Source organism: Periplaneta americana, chromosome 2 (assembly GCF_040183065.1).
Source record: "Periplaneta americana isolate PAMFEO1 chromosome 2, P.americana_PAMFEO1_priV1, whole genome shotgun sequence".
Lineage (NCBI taxonomy): Eukaryota > Metazoa > Arthropoda > Insecta > Blattodea > Blattidae > Periplaneta > Periplaneta americana.
The window spans coordinates 66613017-66638221 of NC_091118.1; the positions used below are offsets into that span (position 1 = coordinate 66613017).

At 35.2% G+C, this 25205-nt stretch overlaps 1 protein-coding gene across 1 annotated transcript; it reads right to left on the reverse strand.

The window, feature by feature from the left end:
* Window positions 1-581: 581 nt before the first annotated feature.
* Window positions 582-14081, reverse strand: LOC138694313 (aldo-keto reductase family 1 member B1-like). Its single transcript, XM_069817914.1, has 4 exons — window positions 13923-14081; window positions 6159-6326; window positions 3406-4073; window positions 582-1163 (listed from the first exon to the last, which is right to left on the reverse strand). The coding sequence occupies exons 1-4, from the start codon at window positions 13995-13997 to the stop codon at window positions 1121-1123; spliced, it is 954 nt and encodes a 317-aa protein (XP_069674015.1). The 5' UTR covers window positions 13998-14081; the 3' UTR covers window positions 582-1120.
* Window positions 14082-25205: the final 11124 nt, after the last annotated feature.

Consider the following 25205-nt stretch of genomic DNA (forward strand, 5'->3'; position numbering starts at 1 on the left):
AAATATATGGTATATATTCAATAAATAAAAGAAAAATAATACGTAATATATAAAACACATAAATTACATTAAATTTATTACACTTTTGATCACATTCACCAGTAGCGCAGCCAGAATGTTGTTCTGGGAGGGGTGTTTGAACCTTTTTTGTTTTAAACTGACTATAATCCTGGGGAACAACATTTTTGTTGCATTGATATCAGCACTTATTCTAACCTAATTTGGGTGTGCTGAATTGATATTAAAAGTTACTTTTTCCCTGTACTCTATAGTTTTCCTTTTGCAATTCAACATTTCAATTTTTCACCTTAATGTCAGTTTTTCAAAATGCTATATAACAATTTAAAGTTTGATCCCAACTTGGATACTATCTAAGGTACCGGTACCGTTATTCTTCATGTATTCACAATAATGTGTAGATGCATCACAATAACATTGCAGTTTGAAAATACAGCAAAATAAAAGCACTTCTTTGGAGTATTAACCCAATGGATTTGTAATGTCCAGTCAGATGTAATGTCCAGTCTGCGGATGCATTTGCAGTGTGCTGTAAAAAAAATTGATGAAAAAATAAATACGAATTTCAGGTTAAAGTTGTCTTTTTATTATTAACTTCAATTAATGGAAAGATAACACTGAGGTTTGCATCAGTTTTATTTCATTTTATTTTATTTCAAGTTTTAAGTAATATTTGTGTCTTTCATCCATTCTTCTTCTCGATGTAGCTAGTCTGGTTCTGTTTACTTCCCCAGAGCTTCTCGCCAAATGAGCCTGCTCACTGACTCAGAATAAAAGCCTAAACATGCTATTCTGTAAGTTGAGGAATGTCTGCTAATTAATTAGTCAAACAATCGTGCTTTTATCAAACATAGCATATTTAAATTTAACAAAAGTTACACCATCCATCACACGCTCATGAATTAAACTTTTTTTTTTTGGTTTCAATTGGATATTTACAAATAACTTCATGGGTATTATAAAACACACAACCCACAGAATAACAGAGAAATAGTGTGACTTGATACCATTCTTTTTGTTGTTAATAGTTACATTCTATTTGGCTTTTCTAACTTCATCATCATGTTCTTTGTTAAATTTGTATAAACAGCTTCATTTCTGCTCAGAACTCAATGTTGAATGGGTAGTGCGGGTGGTTGATGGCACTGTAACAGAGAAAAAAATCGTTATATCAGATGTGGTGCAAAGGTTTTTCGCAATAGAAACCCAGGTTCAAAATTAGGAGGAAAGCCAGAAACAGAGAGCAAGTAAAAGAAGTGCATGTGTATGGAGTTATAAATTGGGAAAGTAAAAATACGAAATTTCATTGAAGAAGTACATGGAAATCAGAAATCTCTACGTTTTAGGCAATGGCAAATCTAAATTGAAATTTTTTTCATATTTCATAATATTTCGACAAAGCCGTCATATTTTAACATAATTTTCATATATTTTATCATATTTTTATATTTTAAAATATTTGACAAATACTGATAGTATACAAATACTTTCTTGCAGATAGAGGAGATGGCCTCCAAATATGGAGGGTAGCTGCAAATATATTGAATAAGTAGCTAGTCGTGGACAGCCAATAAAGGGTGGTCTCCAGCTTGGGGGTTGGGCGAAGGGCCAATAACCCATCACCGTAAAAAAGAGCTTGTTATGAAGCCTCACAATAAGGGTGTTCGAAAATAAGATGCTTAGGAAAATATTTGGGGCTAAGAGGGATGAAGTTACAGAAGAATGGATAAAGTTACACAATTCAGAACTGCACGCATTTGTATTCTTCACCTAATATTATTAGGAACATTAAATCTATACGTTTGAGTTAGACAGGGCATGTAGCACATATAGGTGAATCCAGAAATGCATATTTGGGAAACCTGAGGAAAAAAGACTTTGGGAAGGCCGAGACATAGATGGGAGGATAATATTAAAATGGATTTGAGGGAGGTGGGATATGATGCTAGAGACTTCATTAATCTTGCTCAGGATAGGGACCGATGGTGGGCTTATGTGAGGGCAGCAATGAACCTCCAGGTTCCTTAAAAGTCATTTGTAAATATACAAGTGCTTTCATTTGACTGTAACAAAATAATCGACTGATACAATTGATTCTTGGCATTGTTCGTGTGCTTACTTTCGTATTTTTTTTTACTTGGTTATTTAATGATGCTGTATCAACTAGATTATTTAGCGTCGATGGAATGGGTAATAGCAAGATGAGGCCGAGGATTCGTCATAGATTACCTGGCATTCGCCTTACGGTTGGAGAAAACCTCGGAAAAAACTCAAACAGGTAATCATCCCAAACGGGAATCGAACTCACACCTGAGTGCAACTCCAGATCGGCAGGCAAGCGCTTAGCCGACTGAGCTATGCTGGTGGCTAATATTATGTTGTTAATTGTGTTGGAAATAATCGAGTGGATTCTATAATCAAGTGATTATTCGATGGTAGGATTAAATCATTCAAATGTATGAATGAATTCATTCGAATTAATAGTTCAGTAAATGCAATATGTTGTGTGGCTCTGGATCAGATGGCTTTGAGTAATCCAAGCTCATTTAGACACAATGCTAAAGACAAGTGAGAAATAAGAAGCCAACAATTTTATCCTTATGTCGGCAGTTCAGAAGAAGATTTGAAGGAAACTGTTTTAGAAGTTCCAGGACCCAAAAGTAGAATTGTATCAGAAAAATCTGAGACTGTGCAGGACAAAAATAGGTTTTACAAAGTATTGAGTGAAGTGAATCAAATTGTTGAAAGTTAGACGAAAACATCATTCCTGAAACTTCCCGAAGTGAAGCTGTAGCAGCATTCCACCTAACTACAGGACACGACTGCTTGGCAGAACACCTCCATTACTTCAACATTCTGGATTCACCGAACTGTATGCTGTGCAGAAGAAATGCCATCATGAACTGCGACCATCTTAGGAAATGTACTGCACTTCACAAATTCTGTCCAGAACGGGATGAAGGGACAAATATATTGGGAGGCTAGAAGACTAGTGGCTGAGTCCCAATAGTCTGGAGCAATGGATTAATAATACATTACATCAAATATTCATTTTATGAGGTCTCGCCATCCTCATTGAATATTAACACGACTACTATGAAGTAGTCAATGTGTATTATCACCATTAAATCGAGAAAAATTCGTTCCGGCACCGGGAATCGAACCCGGGATCTCTCAGCTCTGCGTGCTGAGGGCTCTTACCAACTGAGCTATGCAGGGACACGATCCATGGTGCCGGTCGAACTCCTCTCATTGTACTGTTTTACGGCCTACTACCTGCATTTAAACCTATGTAAGTCAATATGCCGGAACGATTTTTTCTGATTTAATGGTGATAATAATACATTACTTGTGAAGTTATGAGGTGATCTAATAGAATTAGCTTACTGATCAAGGCTGCAGAGGCGGCCTCCGCAATCCAGCGAGTCCAAGTAGCTGATGTCCTCTGCACTCAGCTCGAAGTCGAAGATTTCGATGTTGTGGCAGATGCGGGTGGGGCTCACCGACTTGGGGATGGTGACCACGCCCCGCTGCACCATCCAACGCAGCACCACCTGCGCGGCTGACTTATTCACGCTCTGTGCCACCTGCAGCAGCTTCGGGTCCTCCAGCAGGCGTGGAGTCTCTGGCTTCAGGAAGGGACTGTCAGGCGACCCCAGAGGGCTGTACCCCGTCACCACGATGTTTTTCTTTTTGCAGAACTCGATGAGCTTCTTCTGATTGAGGTAGGGGTTACACTCCACCTGCAGCACAACAGGCTTGACATGGGCCACCTGCAGCACGCGCTCTATTTGTTGGCTGTTGAAGTTGGAGAGCCCCAGACTCCGCACCAGGCCCTGGTCCACGCAGCGCTCCAACGCACCCCAGGTGTCCACATAGTCGGCATTGCTGTATCGGAAACGACCGTCAGGCCCACGGGGAAACAGTTCACCACCCTCCTCATAGCCCATGGGCCAGTGAATCAGGTACAGGTCCAAGTATGTCAGGCCCAGATTCCGCAGCGACTCTCGCAGGGCGGACTCCACCAGACCGGGGCTGTGGAATGTGTTCCACAACTGCAAAACAGATGAGGGTCACTTCTTTCTACAAAAGAATTGGTAAACATACTACAAATTTTGATGGGGAGATAGATGCTAATTACACATTGGTCCAAAATTTATTCAATTGGATACACCATCTCTCGAAATGTTGTCCTGGCTCTGTCTAGAAGATCGAAGAAAAATCCATCCCTCCTCTTTCACATATTGCATTTCTCCACTCCTGTCTATCTTGCGTCTCGTTTTCAGAATTTATCCACCCACCATAACCTAGACATACGATCACAACACTCCTCAATATTATCCATTTCCCTCCCACGGAACATCCTCATATTCATCTTCTTTCACTGTGACTGTTCCTCGACTTTGGAATTCCCTACCTAGTAATGTCAGTGAGTGTCAGACATCAAACCAATTTAAGAATAGACTAACGAAATATTTTTCTAACAATTATTGTTAACAATAATAGCTCTTTCAGGTTTCTCAATGTTTAATCGTTATATATATCGCAAAAAATATTTAAATTATCTCATTATTATTATTATTATTATTATTATTATTATTATTATTATTATTATTACTACTACTACTACTACTACTATTTCTTACCAATGTTTACTATTGTCTCACTAACATTACTTATCCAACTTTCATTATTTACTTTCATGTTGTTTTATGTTCTAGATATTAATGTAATAACTATGTAACCAATTGTATTCAATTAGAATTAGAGTCTGGCTGGGCGGAAGAGAAGGCCTACTGGCCTTAGCTCTGCCAGATTAAATAAACAAATAATTAAATTATTATTTATTAATTGCAAGAACAGTTATATTATCAGACTCCAGAACAGCAATCCAAGCAATAGTATCCACAAATCACCCAAAAATGGAAAAAAATTAAAGAAATACATTCTATGATTAAACAAATTCAAAATCTAAATAAACACGTAATTCTTCAGTGGATACCTGCACATTGTGGCATAAATGAGAATGAGAGGGCTCCAAAATTGAACAGAATACAAGTCTAAATGTGTCCTATGAATCTGTCAAACGAATCATCAAAAGCAAGATCAACCACAATTACAATATTAAAATATTAGCAGAAAGTGAAAATACCAAATGGAAAAATCTGCTGGAAAACACATGTCTAATCCCGATACTTTCTCGTAAATCTGCTGTTGCTATGTTCAGGCTACTCACTGGCCATGATTGTTTAAGTAAACATCTCCACAGAATCGGTATACTGACTTCATCAAATTGTCTGTTATGCTGTCAGGAGCAGGAAATGGATATGGATCATCTGGCAAGCTGCACAGCCCTTCAAATAGCTCAAGACATCACGTCGAAATATTGGGAAGCACGAAAGAGAATGACTTCATTGTTAAATCAAGAGGGAAAAAAAACACACTCTCTCTCTCTCTCCCCTCTCTCTCCCCTCATTAGTATTACACAGTAACAGCTTTGTGATGGCTGAGGAAAACTTCAGACAGAATTACTGAAATGCCAAACAAGGATGTTTATGTACTGAGTGACAGAAGCCAGCGTGCTAGTGATTGAAGTTTCTAATTGTCAGGAAAGAACACCAGAGTCAATAATATATAGTCGTATCGCTGTTATTTCTGGCGTGACTCCTCCTTTTTGCTTACGCCTTAGTAAGTGAAGGCTCTATAAAGTCTAGGTAGGTAGTATCGTTCGCCATTTTTTGTTCTTTCGTTGCCAAGCTACCAGATGAAGAATCTATTTGCTGCACCGTTAAACATTATCATGTCGTAGCTCTTATGATAATAAATTAAACGCACTGTAGTTGAGTAAATAATTGAGCACCAAATAATGTCCTCATATGCTTTCTGTGAACGCCAACGAAAGAACAAAAATGGCGGGCAATTATATTAAGTATTTATCGAGCCTTAGGAAGTGAATAACGTCATCAGCAGCAAATGAGAAGACGCATACGTTTAAATGTAGCCGACCTGCAACATGACTGGCTGCCAGAAATAAGAGTGACGAGACTATAGGTATTCAGACTGTAAAGCAGGTTGCAGGTGAAGCAGGGAAAAGTAACGTGCAATCTGGTACTGTATCGTCACCAAGTCCTGTGACTTACCTTGCTGGTCACAAATAGGTCCTCTCTCTTCACCACACCTGCGTCCATCTTGGCACAGAGGCCTGCGCCCACCTCCGCCTCATTGCCATAAACGTAGGCACAGTCAAAGTGGCGGTAACCGGCATCGATGGCTTCCTTCACAGCTTCAGTGACCTCACCAGGCTTCGACTGCAGGGCATAAACATCAGTTTCAGATTACTCTACAATTTATTTCTACAGAATAAAATATATAATCTAGAATTAAAATGCTGCACAGGATAACAATTAAAATATTTTTAACTTGCAGACACTGTGCACTGTACATATTACTGTGGAATCCCAGCCATCAAGTCACTCAACTGAGTGTGCTTCTTGTATAATGGGAGTTGACTTAATATAAATGTCAACATACATGTCAAACTTGGAGTCAGGCCACAAAGGGAAAAACACTGGAGGAGAGGGATTCGATCCGGTGCTGTGGATTGAACTTCGGAGTAGCTCAGTGGTTAGAGTGCTTGGCACATAGAACCAAGGACTTGGGTTTGATCCTCGGTGCCAGAGCAAATTAATATTAATTAATAATTCCAAATATTTTCCTAAGCACCTTATTCTCAAACACCCTTAACCTCTGTCCCTCTCTCAAAGTGAGAGTCCAAGTTTCACAACCATACAGAACAACCGGTATTATAATTGTTTTATAAATTCTAATTTTCAGCTTTTTTGAGAGCAGACTGGATGACAAAAGCTTCTCAACCGAATAATAACGGGCATTTCCCATATTTATTCTGCGTTTAATTTCCTCCCGAGTGTCATTTATATTTGTTACTGTTGCTCCAAGATATTTGAATTTTTCCACCTCTTCAAAGGATAAAAGCCATAAGTAAATAAGTATGTATGTTTTATATATCTCTAGAAAATAAAATTAATTTGTATTAATGTTGTATCTGATTCGCTTTTTATAATGAATTAACAACTCTTAAATACCTATTCCTGTAAGTTCGATTTTTTACTGTCCATAATATTCCTTGACTTTCCTGCTGTACCTTAATGGTATTCAATCTTTTTACCTAACGTACCTTCAAAACATATTGTACCCCCAAACCACATTGCAATATTATATAAGAATTAACAAAAGACTACGACTGATGTATTAAAAATAAATGATGATTAATTATTATTATTATTATTATTATTATTATACAGTAGTTATTGATACAATAATAATAATAATAATAATAATAATAATAATAATAATAATAATAATAATAATAATGAATTATGTAAAATGATATTCAAGCAAGGAAAAACAAGAGTTGATATTGCAAAAGAAACTACAAATATAATGCAATAATTATGAACAAGTATAATAAAATAAATATGTCACTATTTTTACATACAAAATCAGTGGGATGCGCACACTTTGTGACAAAGGGAACACGTACTATAGATTGAGTACCACTGCTCTACCTAAAGATAATGCAATTGCAGGGGACTTGCTCCACTTGTTATATCTAATTAGGTAAAAATTGGCTTTCTACTATATCGAAGGAGCATGTATTACTTCGTTCCAAACAATGATTCTTATAAAAAGTGCAATAAAACAACGGCCCATATAGAAATGACACGACTTTTCTGCAAGAAGGGAGTGGGTAATGATTTTTATTTCATAGAATTATTCAGCAAGCAACAGAGATATTTTGGCTTTGTGGGTGAAATTCTTAAGAAAGCATATCCTACTGAATTTCAACATTAAAATTATTTCATTATTACATAAAATTCTTATTATAAGTGACAACAATAACAAAACTTTGACAGCCTGTTTCTCTGCTCTCTCACGCCTGTCTTGCATCCATCTTCTCAATTGTAATTGAATACTTATTATATTATGTATAACGCAAAAGTTATAAATGGTTATTAATTTCTTTTTTAATAATTCTAGTGTTGGAATTTTCAAAGTATGAAGAAAATTTCAAGAAATGTCTCATTTTTACCGGAATCATCATCAACATTATTATTAATAAATGATTTCAGAAGCTGGATTTGTTATAAATCCTTATGAAGTTGATGATAAGAAATGTCGTCATTTGCAGGTGAACTGGATGAGATGACATAACAGTTACTGAAGTGGCACAGTTAAATAAGATGTTTGCAAACATTCGATAAGCAGTGATTGAGATAACGGAAATGAAACACAGGAGTGCCGACCTGTGGAATCGAAAGGTCGACCTAACTATTAACTTATATTTCATGCCGCCAGAAATATCTGGTCCAGCAGCATGCGATGATGACGTTTTTGGGGAAGCAATTCCATAGTAATCCTGTATGTAGGCAACAGGCATCGAAGCCCAGTCGAGCAATGGCATACATACAGGCACTGCTTCCCTTCACGTCATGCTACTGTACGTCACTGATCTGGTCGTAATAGTATAAATCTGAAAGTAGAGTTTGAGAAGATGGATTTGCTATAAATCCTTATGAAGATAATGATAAGAAATGTTGTCATTTGGAGATGAACTGGATGAGGTGACATAACAGTTCTGAAGTGGCACAGTTACATAAGACGTTTACAAACATTCGATAAGCAGTGATTGAGGTAACGGAATTGAAGGATCGACCTAACTATTAAATTCTATTTCATGCTGCCAGAAATATCTGATCACAATCGTATACATCTGAAAGTAGGGTTACCATACAGGTGTTCAGCGAATTTTAAATAATCTTATCTCTAAATATACTGTGCATGAAGAAAGGAATACACGAGAAATTAAGGTCACTCTTTTTTTCAAAATATTTTTGTTTTTCATTTACAACTTTTACAGATGGCTTTTAAAGAATCTGGAGGTTCATTACCACCCTCATATAAGCCCACCATCGGCCCCTATCCTAAGCAAGATTAATCCAATCCCTTCCATCATATCTCACCTCCCTCACATCTAGTTAATTTTTTTTTTTTCGTTTGCTTGTTTTTTTTTTTCATCAAACCACGGTTTCCTTTTCTTTTTTTTTTTTCATAATAGCCTATGCTCTGCTCAACTGCAATTTTGATATCATCTCCGATACTTTCCAATATGCTATTAATATCTAATTCCTCTTCAACTTCGTTGGAACTTCCTAAATTGGCAAACCTATTTGAATTTTCGACCTAATAATGTTGTTTAGTTTTCTCATCTTTTAATTTTGAAATATTCAATCTCCTAATATTTACTTGTTGCTCTACTCGCTTGGCTACTGATAGTCTTTCTCTTAATTCTTCAATTACCGGTACTAAATTATTATCAGAATCACAGTCTGCCTCCCTTGAAGGATCGAATGTCTACTATACTAGTATGTCTTCGTTTATCTATCAAGATGTGGCCTATTTGGTTGTGTGTCAACCCATCTGGAGAAATTCAAGTATATTTATGTATATCCTTATGTGGGAATGTTGTACTTTTGACAATTAAATTTTTTGATGTGGCAAAGTTGACTAACCTAACTCCATTATCATTACTAGTTACATGTAGGCTCTCTTTTCCAATATTAGGTTTAAAAATATCCTCCCGTCCTACTTTAGCATTGAGATCCCCCAATAAAATTTTCATGTGATATCTAGATAACTGATCAAAAGTGTGTTCCAATTCCTGACAGAAGCTATCTTTATATGGTCGTCTTTCTCTTCTATAGCAGAGTAAGCATTTATAACTACGATATAGCACCTCTACCCTTAAGTAGGCCTACCTGTCATTGATAAATTCGATCTTTTTTACTGCTGATTTTATTCTTTTATGAATAAAGAATTCTGTTCCTAATATTGGTGATTATTGTCATAATATTATTAATTGAATATTCAGACAAATAAATGATTAAAAGAGAGCCTTCATTTGACTGTAATATTTATTGTGAACCACTCAATAAATGAACATCATGTGGAAAAAATTGTTTAAATGTGCAGGACAAGCTTTCCTCTTAAGATTCCTCTCTTTCCTGAACCTAATATGGAATGGACAAAAACCACCCAAAAGGTGATCTAAATCTATTGTAATTCCAATAGCTGCGACAATTGTAAAGGTTTAAGCTTATTGAACACAGGATATAAAATTGTTGCGAATATAATAAAAAATAGACTTTATAGTTATTATGAACATATTTTCGAAGAAGAACAAAACGGTTTTCGAAAAGGAAGATATGTTGCGAGGAATATTTTACTTTGAAAATGTTAATTAAAAAAAAACAAAGAATTTAATATGGAAACACACATCGCCTTCATAGACTTCATAAAAGCATTTGGATGATGTTGGAACGCTTTTTCAGATGATCATGTACTAACTAAATTCAGAGATGCTATAACTGTGATCATCTTTGCTGAGAACAGGCTGCTTAATTAATATAGTTGCGAAGTTAATTCAAATTGCAGAAATAGAATTTCAATAATTTTCTATAAAATGATAACAAAAAATATGGAAGGCAAGAATTCCGCTAATTCAATATCGTGTACTGGGGGATTCTCATCTAAAAGTATTTCTTTTTTAATTATTAATTTATGTACGTTATTTATTATACTTTTAATCAAAGTTTCATGTTGAAATTGTAATTAACTATTTCAATACCCAAATAATTTTCATTATTTTTCTTTTTGGCGAAAATTTAAACTACATCTCCAGTTTTATTATTCATCTGCACTGTCACTTTCCATCTTAATCTCACTGACGTGAACAGTCAATCATGTCTTTCTTCAAAATCCAGGAGACGTTGATGAGCTTATGTGCCTATGTGAGAGACGCACACATCAGTACATGCCTCAATCCACTGACTACTTCTGACCATTCCGGACTCATGTCGAAAGTTTGTTGGAACTCCCGACTGCAGTACATGTTCCCGATTCAGAACTGGTTTGGAATGTGTTGGAATCCTTTTTCTGTACTGCGCATGCTCACGATAGTTATGGACAGTTACTGACTGTTGTTGGAATGAACCTAATATACCACATCAAATTATCCAAAACATACTTCACTTATACAAAGCAACTTCAATTGCAGTAAAAACTGGAGATACTTTATCACCTTGGAGGAAAATAAATTCAGATGTTAGACAAGGTTCTGGACTTTCTCCACTTTTATTTAATATCTATATGAATTCTATCATCAAAGAATAAAAATTGACACGACATGGGTATATAACTGTAAATTGACATCTACATTTAGATACATTAATCTTTGCAGATGACTTAGTACTTTCAGCCTCTACAGAAGATGATCTACAACGATCTGTACATAATTTGAAGCGAATGGCAGATACATAGTCAATGGAAATCTAAAGTTATGGCTTTTTACAGAAAAGAACCAATACCAAGCAAAATTTGTATCAGTAATCAAATATTAGATAGAGCAAATGAATTCAATTATCTTGGTTATAAAATATTATTAATAGCAGAATCATATATATCAGACAAAATTCTTAAATTTAATAAATCTATCTGTATCATCAACAGCATTATGAAACCATCATTAGTCCAACGACATACACGCCTCCGCCTCTATAAAACCTGGCGAGACCTGTTCTATGTTATGGCAGTGTGGCTTGGACTCTTTGGAGATGTGAAGAAAATCACATTACTACCAGTGAAATGAAATTCATGTGCCGTATAGCAGATTATACGAAATGGGACAGAAAAAGAAATAAAGATGTCTTGAACGAGCTCCAAATGATACCTGTTCCGGATCACATACATCAATTTTTATTTTTATTTTTTTTAGTTGGTTTTTTTAATGACGGTGTATCAATTAGACCTACTAGGTTATTTAGCGTTGATGAGATTGGTGATAGCGAGATGGTATTTGGCGAGATGAGGCCGAGGATTCGCCATAGATTACCTGGCATTCACCTTACAGATGGGGAAAACCTTGGAAAAAACCCAACCAGGTAATCAGCCCAAGCGAGGATCGAACCCGCGCCTGAGCACAACTTTAGACTGGCAGGCAAGTGCCTTAACCAACTGAGCTACGCCGGTGGTACACATATCAATATCAAAGCAATTGGCTTCAACATGTAAATCGAATGTCAGACAGTAGAAACCAAAAGCAATCCTGAATTATAATTAAACAGGAAGGTCGTTGGGACGTCCTCAAAAATAATGGAAAAGAAAACTTTGGTAGACCGTAACAGTTCTTCGAAGGACTACAACCTGTGAGGATAATGATGAAGATGATGATGATGATGATGATGATGATGATGATGAAGTGAATGCATATTTTGTCACTTTTTAGTGCATATGATCCTGCCCACTACATGATGTTTTATGTTTTTTTTTTAAGTTGGCTATTTAACGACGCTGTAACAACTACCATGTTGTTTATTGTCGATGGCATTGGTAATAGCAGCGAGATGGTATTTGGCGAGATGACGCCGAGGATTCGCCATGGATTACTTGACATTCGCCATACAGATTAGGAAAGCCTCGGCAAAAACTCAACCAGGTAACACTGAACAACAAATTTTTACTTTTTGTCTTGCTCCGAAATAAAAATAGGTGAATATTAGTAATATGTGTGCCCTAAATCTGAATTTAAAATCCAGGAAAGTGAATTGAATTTTTTATGAAAAAACTTTTCATTTTTTTTTATTTTTCACTGTTACTGATAAAATTACAACAGCCTAGGGATTCAAAATGCCTCATAATACTTTAAAAATGTGTACTGGATATAAAAATGATGTTATATAGTTTAAAAATCAAAACACACAACAACAATAAAATTATTTCATATGTAGAATGAGAAAAATCTCGGAATTTGAACTTATCATTTAAAAAGATTTTCTGGATGACTTCCGTTTACAACTAGACCCGGAACTGTCTTTTACAAGGAACCAACAATAGTCTCCAAGCATGCTGGATGATGATCTTCCTTTATATCGCTTTCCACTTAAGATATTTCTTGATGAAATCTTTCCCCATGCTGGTCACTTACCACTCTAAGGTTAGCAGGAAAGAAATCCAAATTAGAATGTAAAAATTGTATTTTGAGAGACATATTATTCCCCATTTTCTCATATGCACTTAACATGGTTTCCACAAATTCGATGTAGTTATCTGCCCTAGTATTTCCAAGAAAATTTGAGCAAACATCTTTGAAAGCACGCTATGCCATTTTTTCTGTAACAGAAAGTATTTCCTCAAACAAAGAGTCAGTCAAAACTTTGCGAATTTGTGGAGCGATGAAAATTCCCCCCTTTTAATTTTCCTTCATTCAAACTAGTAAACTTTTCTTTTACATACTGAAAACCACACCCTTGTTTGTTCATTGTGTAGACCTCACTTTGAACTGTTATGAAATTTACTGCCTTGAGGGGCTCAATATCTGTTTATTTATTAGAAGTACGAAAGAAGATGTCAACAACCATAAGAAACTGGAAATAGGTCATAAACTCATAAAATGCATTATCTTTCGTTTTGGTTCACAACCCCCAACCCTCGCCACATGTTTCCTGGAAGAGTGCTTATCGAAAAGTGAAATCATAGTATATCTTAAAAACCTTACGTGATACAAAGAAAAGAGATGCATTTTCGGATTCAGCGTACAACAAACCATAAGGGACATTTGTTTTAAGTCGGAGTAAAATTCTTGTTGTTCAGTATTATCAGCCCAAGCGGGAATCGAACCCACACCTGAGCACAACTTCTGATCAGCAGGCAAGTGCTTCAGCCAACTGAGTTACACCAGTGGCTGATGTTTCCTGTTCTGTTCTCAGTCTGATAATACGTTGGAACATTTCAGATTCTTAAAAACTTGTTTGATTCAATATCTGTCGTACCTTCCAGGTTCCCAGGCCGAATATTGGGATGTGATGTCCATTGCTCAGAGGCACATTTGGAACCTTCCCAGCCATGATGCCTAGATCGACTGCAGACGAGAACAGATATCACACATCTGTGACGTCAAGCGACCTTGGTATGCCTGTTGCTTTTCTTATCTCTCTGGCCATTCCATGATACTCACATTGTTGCCTGAAAATCATTTGGACAGAAGATATACAGTATATACCGAAACAAACTGCACTAAAAACAGACACTGCGTTTTCATGTAACTAATAATCTATAAACTGCAGTTTTTAATTGGTTATTTTACGATGGTTTATCAACTGCTGTGGTTATCTAGCATATTAGTATTTATTTATTTAACCTGGTAGAGATAAGGCCGTCAGGCCTTCTCTGCCCCTCTACCTGGAGATTACAACTACAATATGAAGAATAAAATTACAATTAATATTAAATTTACAAGTACAATTACAATAAAATTATATTTACAAAAAACCATGTCTCAACGAGTCTCAATTACTGACCAAGTGCCTAGTAAGTTTGCATTTGAATTCAATTTTATTTCGACAGTCCCTGATGCTAGCAGGTAGCGAATTCCAGAGTCTTGGCAGGGCTATTGTGAAAGAGAATGAGTATGAGGAGGTGCGATGGGATGGTATTGTTAGTATTGTTTCATGGCGAGAGCGTGTGTTCAGATTATGGTGGGAAGAAAGGTAAGTGAAGCGAGACGACAGGTACGAAGGAATAGAAGAGTTCAAGATTTCGAAGAGAAAGAGAAGTGAATGTAAATTTCTTTTTTTATCTAGTTTAAGCCAACCTATTGCTTCCAGGGATGGGGTAATATGATCATATTTACGAACATTGCTTATAAAACGCACACACAAATTATGAGCACGTTGAAGTTTCGTTTTGTTGTTGCCGGAAAAGTCAGTCAGTAAAATGCCAGCATAGTGAAAATAGGGAAATACAAGCGTCTGAACAAGGGACTTTTTTAAGCAAGAGGGAAGATGAACATTTATCCTTTTTAGCACATGGATAATAGAATATACGTCTGAGTGATATGGTGATAATGCCAACAAAATGAGTCCAGAGTGCAGTGCCTAAAGTTACCCAACATTTGCTCTTAATAGGTAGAGGGAAAACCCAATAAAAACCTCAACCAGGTAACTTGTCCCAGCCAGGATTTATGATTGTGCTAAGATGATTCTCATCAAGTGACGGGCTATTATTATTTGAAATCACACAGCCACTTAAATGTTCCACGCAATTGTAGGGATTCCACGAATCCCTGTCAGCTTTTGACAGACCAATATATAGAGTACCAGTACAGAAATGATGATGTAACGTTTACAGTAGTGGCGGCTCATAAACATTTAATGCCTAGTGCCAGAGATAAGGAATAAACAGTAAAATTAATAGCATTATTATTATTATTATTATTATTATTATTATTACCGTTATTAAACTCACCAAAATGTATACAACTGTAGGTATACAAAGTCTAAACAAATTAGAGAAAAAATGTGGGCTTGTCGGTAATAGGCTTTTCATCAATAATGTAATGTAATAGTAGGACGAATTGAAATATCAGTTGTATGGTCAACAATGATAGAAACATAGTCTACAATCATTAGTTCATTCTTACTTCTACATGGTACACTTTGAACATGCAGTCAAGCAACTCGTTTTGAATGATTTTAGAAGTAGGGGAGAGTCGGATAAGTTGACGAGGAGGTTAAGGTGACGAATACTTAATTTTTCCGAAGTTTTGACAGATAGTACCACTTATTCCGTAGTGTTACTTTCTTACAACCCCTCTGAAGGCATTGCTGTTGAACGGAACCTGTTTGACCATCTGGTTTTGATGGGAACAGAAGCTTGCAAGCAGAAACACATTTCGCTACTATTTTTCAGAGTTATAAAATAAGTTTCATGTAAGTATCTTTGAACTTTTAACTTAACTCAATTTATTTCCTTCTAAATATATACGTTTAATGATTTCCTAATGAAGATTAATTTAAAATATTTTATAAACTCTCGTACACATTTCGGTTAAGATGACGAATGATGCAAGGGGTAAAATGACGATTTCGTCATCTTACCCGCCACTCTATTTTTTAAGTTTCTATCCCTAGTTCCTTTCTTATTTTGTAATACCGTAATCTAATTCGAATTGCAGGGTATAGATATGGGAAAAGTGTATGTTCGGAAGACTGGGTGGCAAAGATGGAGCAAAAAATCAATGAAGAAAACAATGCACGAAGTAAGAAATGGAGCTCCTCTTAATGCTGCCGCCAAGAAATTCAATGTACCTGAAGCTACTTTACGTCGCTGTGTAAAAAATTATGCAGAAGACGTAAGTAGTGTATGCTTCGCTATATATTTGAATTATATATAAATTATTTGTTACTTAAACACTCCTGTGGTAACCTCTGGTATTGTTTCAGGATCTACTGCAAAAAGCAGGCAGATATAAGAACACATTTAAAGATGACCAATTACAAGAATTATAAAATATGTTACAGAAGTGGATAAAGTGGTGGTCTGATTTTGTTCGACTTGTACATGACTATGCTGAATCGAAGAAGGTACCACACAGATTCAACAAGGAGAAGAAACAGGCAGGGAAAGATTTTATTCATGATTTCATGAAGAGATCCATGCTTTCTTTTTGCAAACCAGAAGATATGTCGGCTGCTCGACTGGCTGCACTTAATAAAGTGAATGTAGATTAATTTTTCAATTTATATAGAGAAATACGATTGAAATAAAATTTAAATCCCATCAGATACACAATGTTGATGAGACGGGATGTTCGACTGTTTCCACAAAGACACCATCAGTACTGAACCCTACTGGCAATAGAAGAGTTATAAAAATGTCCTCTGCTGAGAGAGGAACGAATGTTAGCGTTGCTTGTTGTGTTAAATGTGACAGTTTTACCTCCCTTTTTCATTTGTCCGATGGTAAGAATGCAGGTAGTATATCTTGATGGGGCACCCAGGGGCTAAACGTAAAGTAGCATTTAGCTCAGAAGATCTGAAAAAAAAAATGAACTGAACTGTTCCGGCTCTTCTTCTAACTCTTCAATTGAAATACAATATTCAAGCAGTGATTCCGACTATGCAGAAGAAAGAGAGTGCATCATTTGTGAAGAGTTTGGCAAGACAGAACTATAGTGTCAATGTTCACTAGGCTTGGCTAGTAGGGCAGCAAAGGAAAAGTCTTATATTTGTGATTTTGTGATAATTAATTAGGCTTCAATAAAATTTCATTTCATTCTTAAGTAAAAATATCATTTCGTCATCTTACCCACAATTTGAAGTCATCTTACCCGCAATTTGAAGTCATCTTACCCGCAATTTGAAGTCATCTTACCCGCATGGGTGGGTAAGTTGACGAAAGAGACAAGCATGGACAAAAGGAGGTAAAACTGAAAATTTTTCAATTTTAAGAAATTTTTAAAAATACATTTTTAAAAACAATAAATCAAGTAATTATACTATAATAAATACACCGCTTAGGGATAAATTAAAAGCAAGCAAAAAAACAAGAAAGCTTAAGGTCGCCAACTTAACCGACCCTCCCCTACTCTTAAATGCTGTTGACTTGGTTAAGTGCTCTTTTAACTTTAGCTCTAAGTTTAGTAAATCTGTAACACCCACTTTTGACTAGTTATGTTCACCTTGGAACAGAACACACAGGAAACAGAAGAACGCTTTCTCCATATCTCATCCACAGAACCAGTTGTTTTTTTTTATAATAAACATCCAGATCCAAGTTGAATTTCCTAGATTTGTTAACTTTAGCACTTTGCTGTTTTTGGTGAATATTTAAAAGCTGTGTAAGACATTATTTAATACGAAGTTAGTTTGCATAATATTATGTTAATATTGAAAGCAGAGATTTTAATAAAGTGATAACTGAATTAATTTTTTCACATTATATAACACGATAACACTTCACAGGTTTACAGTTTCGCACTAATTGTGAAAATTATAGGGGAATTAGTTTATTAGATACTGGTCATAAAATATTTGGAAATTTAATAAAAGATAAATTATATCAATATTACGGTATGAGAACATTTCGGGCAAAGACAAAACTGATTTAGGAAAGACAGTCATGCTGTGATGCTACTTCACAATAAAACTTTTGATTGGGAAAAATCGAGAATTCAATATAGAAACACACATTACATTTCGGACTTCAAAAAAGCTTTTCATCATGTAAATCGTAACATCTTATAGAATATATTAGTAGAAGATTGCATCCTACAACAAATTGTTCAGAATATTTATAATATATTTAAAGATACTTAAAGTAAATCCATGGGACTACAGCCCTTTGCAGGACCAAGACTGACCAGCTGGCTGCTGGCCTTACGTCCACATGTCGAAGCAGAGGTGGACGATCATCCAACCAGAATGGAGGTATCGTGTGGTTAGCACGATGATCCCCCCCCCCCCAGCCGTTATAGCTGGTTTTCAAAACGGATTTTCACTACCTATCGTAGCTCCCCAAGTGCATCACGATACTGGGTGAGCACCGGTCCCATACACTGGCCAAAATTTCATGAGAAAATTTCTTCCCCCATGAGGACTCGAACCAGCGCGCATTCTGTAACGCGAGTCCTAGGCTGGATGCCTTAGACCATGATGTCACGGCATGGGACATAAAGATACTTCAATCTCAATTAAAATTGCAGATAAATTGTTAGCCTGGAAGATGGTTTCATCTGGTGTCCAACAAGGATGCCCACTGTCCCTTCTTCTATTTAACATATATGAAGGGTACACGGGAATAACGATCAAGGTCCATTTTAGAAAGTTTCGAGAAAAACGAATTTTAAAGTTTAAGCACTTAATACTTTGTTATGTGTGTATTTAATAGAAATTGACGTAGTGGAATGTCAAGAACGATGATTTCTTATTACTAGCTACACCACATGATAGTACTTCTTTTCCACTATAAGATGGCATTATTAACTCAATTTCGATTTTTGTTGGACCTTGATCGTTTTTCCCGTGTACCCTTCATATATGAATGCCATGATACGTGAATTTAGGAAAACAAGACATGGTCACATACCGGTACTAGGGTGAGTGTAGCCTATGTGTAAGTGTAATAATTAATATTTGTTATAAAAAGTAATTCTTCCATCAATAAAAGAGCAATAAGGGGCTATTAAACTTTGCCTCCCAAGTTCTATGTCATAAGTTGGATGAATTTAATTTGACCATAGAAAGTAAGGGATTTTTTTCTTTGGTTTAATTGTATGTGTGGACTCAAAACGTAAGTTTTCTCTCTGGAAAACTGTGCAAATTATGTTATGCTTTCAGAATTCTTACGAAAAGCATATCTCTTCCAACTTTAAAAGTAGTCTACTATGCCCACGTACATTCCATTCTTTCATATGGTGTAATGCTTTGGAGCATGTCCTCTGAAGCTATAAAAATATTTAAATTTCAAAAGAAAATAATAAAATAAGTCCCTATATGCACTCCAAGCAAAGCAATTTTTCAAGAATTAAATATTTTACCACTCCCCTGCATCTACATCCTAGAAACTGATTGCTTTGTTCATAAGAATCTTAACTATTTTAAAAGGAACTCTGAAATTCATAACCATAACACAAGAACTGTCAACAACTTGCATATAAATTGTCATACTATTATCAAAAGTCTTAACAGTACTTCTCATACAGGGATATTAAACATTTAAATTATGAAGGTTTCAAAACCAGGGTAAAAACTATTTTGCTCCAGTCCATGCCGTTCAAAATCATTGATTTCTTACATTAAAGCTATAAAGTAAAAAAACCTACCTTCATGAACTGTTGCACATAATTTTTCTCTAAACAATATTAATAATAAATGTACAGAATAACTAAGATGAAGTCTCTTGGTTCTTAAAAATTGAATTGCTCTCCAAATAAATCACCTCAGATGATAAACATGTTTAATGTAATTGCATTGTGTAGGTCTATCTTGTTTTTATCTAATCTATGTTAATTTATTAATCTTGTAAACTGAAAATGTATTATATATCTTGTTATTTATTGTGTCTTTTAGTAGTTTTATTATTCACTGGAAAACTTAAGAATGTTAAAATTAAATTCATACTAGAAATCTTATTTGTGTGTGCGTGTGTGTGTGTGTATTTTGCGTTTGTATCTAATGACGAACCTATAATCTGTAATAGATTGTACCGGGAATAAATAAATACAATACAATACAATACAATAGCACTGATCCAAACTACAATGAGTGGCAGTGTGTTGTGGATGAAAATTGGGAGACTGATATTTCTACAAATATTTTTCTTCAAAAACTGAGGTTAGTATGCAAATTGATTGTCATTAGCATGGACTATGTATAATTTAGTGTAGTAACAATATGATAACATAATACATTTACTTATTGAAATGTTCAATGTCAAGAGCCCAAACTTGGAGGGGGGGGGGGGCAGTACAACCTACTAATTTCTAAAAGAGACAAATCAAAGATGACTATTTTGTCATTGGCATGGACATCACCATTGTCATTAGCATGGATGTATTTTGTCCATTCCAATTGTGCTTTGCCATGCTAATGATACTTCTATTTAGTTTTTACTAAAGCATGTGTGATTTATTTTTTGACAAGTTATTAGCCCAAATCAAACAAACTAAATTAAAATTAAATGACATTTACTAGTATATTCATAGTACCGGTAACAATTTCTATGTATACCGGTATAGAGCCTAAGTACGAAACATATGAATATTAACAAAATTAAATGACTTTTTATATGGTTGATTTTTATTGGATTTTCTACAAAATCTCAGCATTAGAATTAAGAATTGATTCATCAGCATGGCTGCAATGTCATTAGCATGGAGCATAGGCCTAAGCTTAATAATAATTTTAAAAAAGCTGTTTATGAAAATTCAGCTGTGCTGGCTATATATCATCAAAATATGACTCAATTAGTACTGGTTTCGAAAAAATTTGTTTTTGTATTTGTTTTTCCAACTTCAAAAGTAAATTTTTACGAAGTTGAAAATGTCCCCTAATCGTAAAATCACCCAGTAACGAAGTTATTATTTATTCAGTGGTCATATTTTCAAATTCGAAAAAGGTACCGGTATTTCAAAATTACAAGAACACACAAAATTATGTCTCACATTTTTTTATTTGACTATAACTTCTTCCACACTTTCGTTTGATGTACGAGTATGTATGTTTAGTCAGCAGTCCGAAGACTGGTTGGAACCTCATAAGTGACTAGATATAATTTACAATATTAGGATAATTGCTTCACAATAAATTTGTTTCACGTAATATAAATAACGAATAATGGAAACAAATTAATTTATTTGAAATTATTACAAAACATATGCACTGCTGGGATGGTAAACAATATATATATTTTAAAACATAAATTCTTGTAACTGTATAATTACCGTACATAATGCAATGAATCTATACAGCAGTTGGCAGTCTTACATAACATTAAATTAAAACAATGTGTGAAATATCTCTTACAATTCACAAATTATACCAACTAAAGAACACAATCTTTAATTTATTGTACACTATTTGTCTAGTGAGGTACTACTTAACAATAGTTATATAGAAGATGTTAAGATAAGTCACATTAAAAATATGCAGATCCAAACACATTTCTTTGCTATTCCTTATTACATATTTCAGTGCTTACTCTCTCAAATAAATAATAAAAAAAACGTTCAAATTTTTTTTCCCAGTATTGCTGAGTCAATACTTTAGCTTCTATTTGCTATAAAAATGTTACAACTTGAGTCTACCCTTATAAATGATTGGTCCAATGAAAGAATGAACTAATCCTAACCAAAATGAGAATAGGCTGACTTCAGTTAAACGCTCGTAATTTAAGCCCAGATTTCTATGCAAAATAACTGCACCTCTTGAAGTTCTAAAGCAGAGAAAATCAATTAAATTCCTTTAATGTATGAGGGAATCATTTTCAGTTCTTTATTACATACAATTTTAAAATTTTTGAAAAAGAATATACCCATTTAAACGAAAATAAAATGGATAAAATTTGTAGATGATAAAGTAACAGAAATGGAAAATAATGATTTCGCTTATTGCCTAGTTTTCTCAGATGAAGTAACATTCCACTTAACCAGAAAAGTGAATTGTCACAAAGTGCATATCTGGGGAACAAAAAAACCACAACAAATGATAGAGCACGAACACTATTCACCAAAGATTCAAGTTTTCTGTACTATTTCTCAGAGAAAGGTTTATGGATCTATTTTTTTTAAGAGAAGACGATAACTAGGCTCTCATAACTTGACATGGTACAAAACTGGTTATTCCCACAACTGAATGTTGGTTCCAATGACTTCATTTTTACCAAAAGACACTCCACCCCATTTTCATCGGGAAACCCTTAAATTTCTTAATGAAGTTCTCCTGCATCACTAGACCAGACACGTCGGTATCCAAGATCTTGCCCTACAGCACTGGTCACCTTGATCTCCGGATCTAACACCATGCAATTTGCGTGGAACTATGGGAAAGGCATTGTCTATGTGTCATCCCTAACTGCAGATCTCCAAGAACTGAAGAACGGAATCGTAACAGCTATGGAAGAAATAACAGGGAATATATTGGATCAAGTTTAGGACGAATTTGGTTAAGGCCTCGATATGTGTAATGTGACCAGAAGTAGAGTACACTAAATAGAAATTCTGAGAGATGAAATTTGGAGAGTTTCTCTATTTTTATTTATTTTATACATCTGACCCCAACAGTTTTTTCCCTTAGACACAGAATACTAAAACAGTACAATGGTTTTTGATTAGGTTGAAAAGAAGGTAAACGATACAAAATTGAACAGAAAATATAAATAGACAATTTTCCTAATAAATTGAACACTTTAAGTTCCATAAAATGATTTCTTAGTATCGCCACAGATACACTTGATTATACTTGTCACTATCTCTGTCTCAAGAGATTTCTCAAGTTTATATTTTTCTCGTCATTGAACGAAAAAGTTTGGTATCTGTATGGTACCTCTAGCATCAAAGATGAAACCTGTAAATGAAATTTGATTAATATATTATTTAACCTGGAAGCAAGGAATGGTTGATTTGTAGATGTTTTGTTTTTCAGCATTAAGTTCTTCTCGTTGTGTGTTAAAACATTCAAAGTGGATGCCCAGATCTATTATTTAAGGTTCATTTTTTTTCTGTTAATGCATATTATCAATATAGCGCTTGGTGTTGTCTGCAACACAATGAACTTCTCCGTGAACTTCCAGTTTTTTGGAACATAGTCATTCTCCAATATCATGCCTTTTAATCTGGAGGAGTTGTCCCTGGGTACTGTTCCCTAGCACGTGAGGGAAGGTTTCATACTTGTTGCAGTATATACGAGGGGGATCCAGGAAATAACGACCGTTCTGTTGTAATGATTAAAAAATATATATTTATTTGAAAAAACAAAGTCTCTTACATAACTGAAGCTTCCTTTACTTCTCTACATAATCACCACCTACATTTAAACATTTGTCGTATCTGTTCACTAGCTTTAGAATTCCCGTGTTATACTCCTCTGCCGCCAGTTCATTAAGCCAGGTGTTCACTGTCTTCTTCAACTCTTCATCACTTCCAAAACGCGTACCACACAGAAAGTCTTTCAGCTTAGTGATAAGGTGAAAATCGCTAGGAGCAAGGTCTGGACTATAGGGCGGATAATCAGGTCTTCTGTAATGAGTGATGGGCGTCCGGGTCGAGTTTCATCGTGGACATTTGTTCGCCCATTGTTGAACATTTCGCATCATTTTCTCACATTTCTTTCATTCATTACAGTATCACCATACACTTCTTTCAATTGCCAGTAAATTTCTGCAGGTTTCAAATGTCGGGCATTCAAAAATCGAATCACACTCCTCACCTCACAGTCGGCGGGATTATCAATCACGTCGTTCATTTTGAAGTAACACAAAATGCACAATGGCGACTTGTTGCAACCAGTACTCACAACATTATGAGAACACATGTTAAGGAAGCCAGTTGACCTTCAAACAAGGAAGGGGAGTCAGCTGCGCGGCGGGTATGCGCGAACGGTCGTTATTTCCTGGATCCCCCTTGTACAACGGCTGATGCTAGTAGAATGTCCAGGGAGAGTTTCGAGGGGTGGAACCATAGCATTCATTTATTAATTTTCAATGTATCACGCCATTTCCTGCTCGGTAAGTCCTGTTACATTCAGATCTACTTTTGGCTTTAGGTACTAGTCTTTGTGCAGATTTGAACACCATTCCAAGCTGTCTTAGTTGTCTGGCGGTTTTAGTTCAAGTCAGCAAATTTTAATGTTGTCATAATTGCATATGAAGTTCACATAAGACTGACTTACAACTTCCAAAGTTTAATTTATATTAAATTTTTGTAATATTTCTTTCCATGATGTGTGTAAGACGAAAAGACTTTATACTTAAGAGCAGGAGTACCGGTACAGCATACTATTGGGAGCATCGTTCAGAAGCTGTAGAATTTGTTTGACAGCACAGCATAGCATATTGTCACCTTTATTTAGAAATGTTTTTGGTATCTCTTCTAGACGAGCCATTTGAAGAAGATAAATTAATGCAGGGCTTACGAATTGATTTACAATTTAGGCCTACTGTTAATTTCTATCGAGGTTGAAGTAGAGTTGCCAGATCTTACGTTTTTCCCGTAAGCTTTACTATTTTTCCTTATATTTTGTGGCTTACATTTTTTCTTTTGCCCGTAAGATTATTTCTTCCCTTTTTTTTTAATCGATGCACATCAAAGGATCGTATTTTGAAAGTCCCAGAATTTTGCAATTACAATGACATTACATAGATGACAATGTTCCTTTTTAATAGATCTGTTATCTTTTTTTGTGAGTTTTGTGCCAATATGCTGCATTATCTTGAAAAATACTATAATTTTACAGAAAATAATCAATATTGAAAGCTTTTCATTGAGTCAAGAATAGATTATTCTAGCTTTGAAAATTAAGCTGTTTTATTGAGACTGCAATTGTGAGCCTTGAACTGTGTGAGTGTGAAAGTAGGGTTATTTTATTAGAAAGTAATCATTATCAAGGAAGTGATGTTGGTAAGTGGCTTTATTTTTTCTAAAGTTTATAAACAGAATGTTTCAATCATAAATAAAGTCATAATTAAGGTTTCTGTTAGTGTTCCAGCTTATAGAAAGGGTTTTATACGAACGAAGAATAAATGGACAATTGTTATATAAACAGGAGTTATTATGAGCT

Bases quoted from the DNA above. Each gene is read 5' to 3' on its own strand.
- LOC138694313 (XM_069817914.1), bottom strand. From the start codon at position 13,997: ATGGCTGGGAAGGTTCCAAATGTGCCTCTGAGCAATGGACATCACATC. The intron at 4,074-6,158 runs GTAAGTCACAGG...TCTGTTTTGCAG, and splicing joins ACCTATTTGTGACCAGCAAG to TTGTGGAACACATTCCACAG. The intron at 1,164-3,405 runs GTAAGCTAATTC...TCTCTGTTACAG, and splicing joins CGCCTCTGCAGCCTTGATCA to TGCCATCAACCACCCGCACT.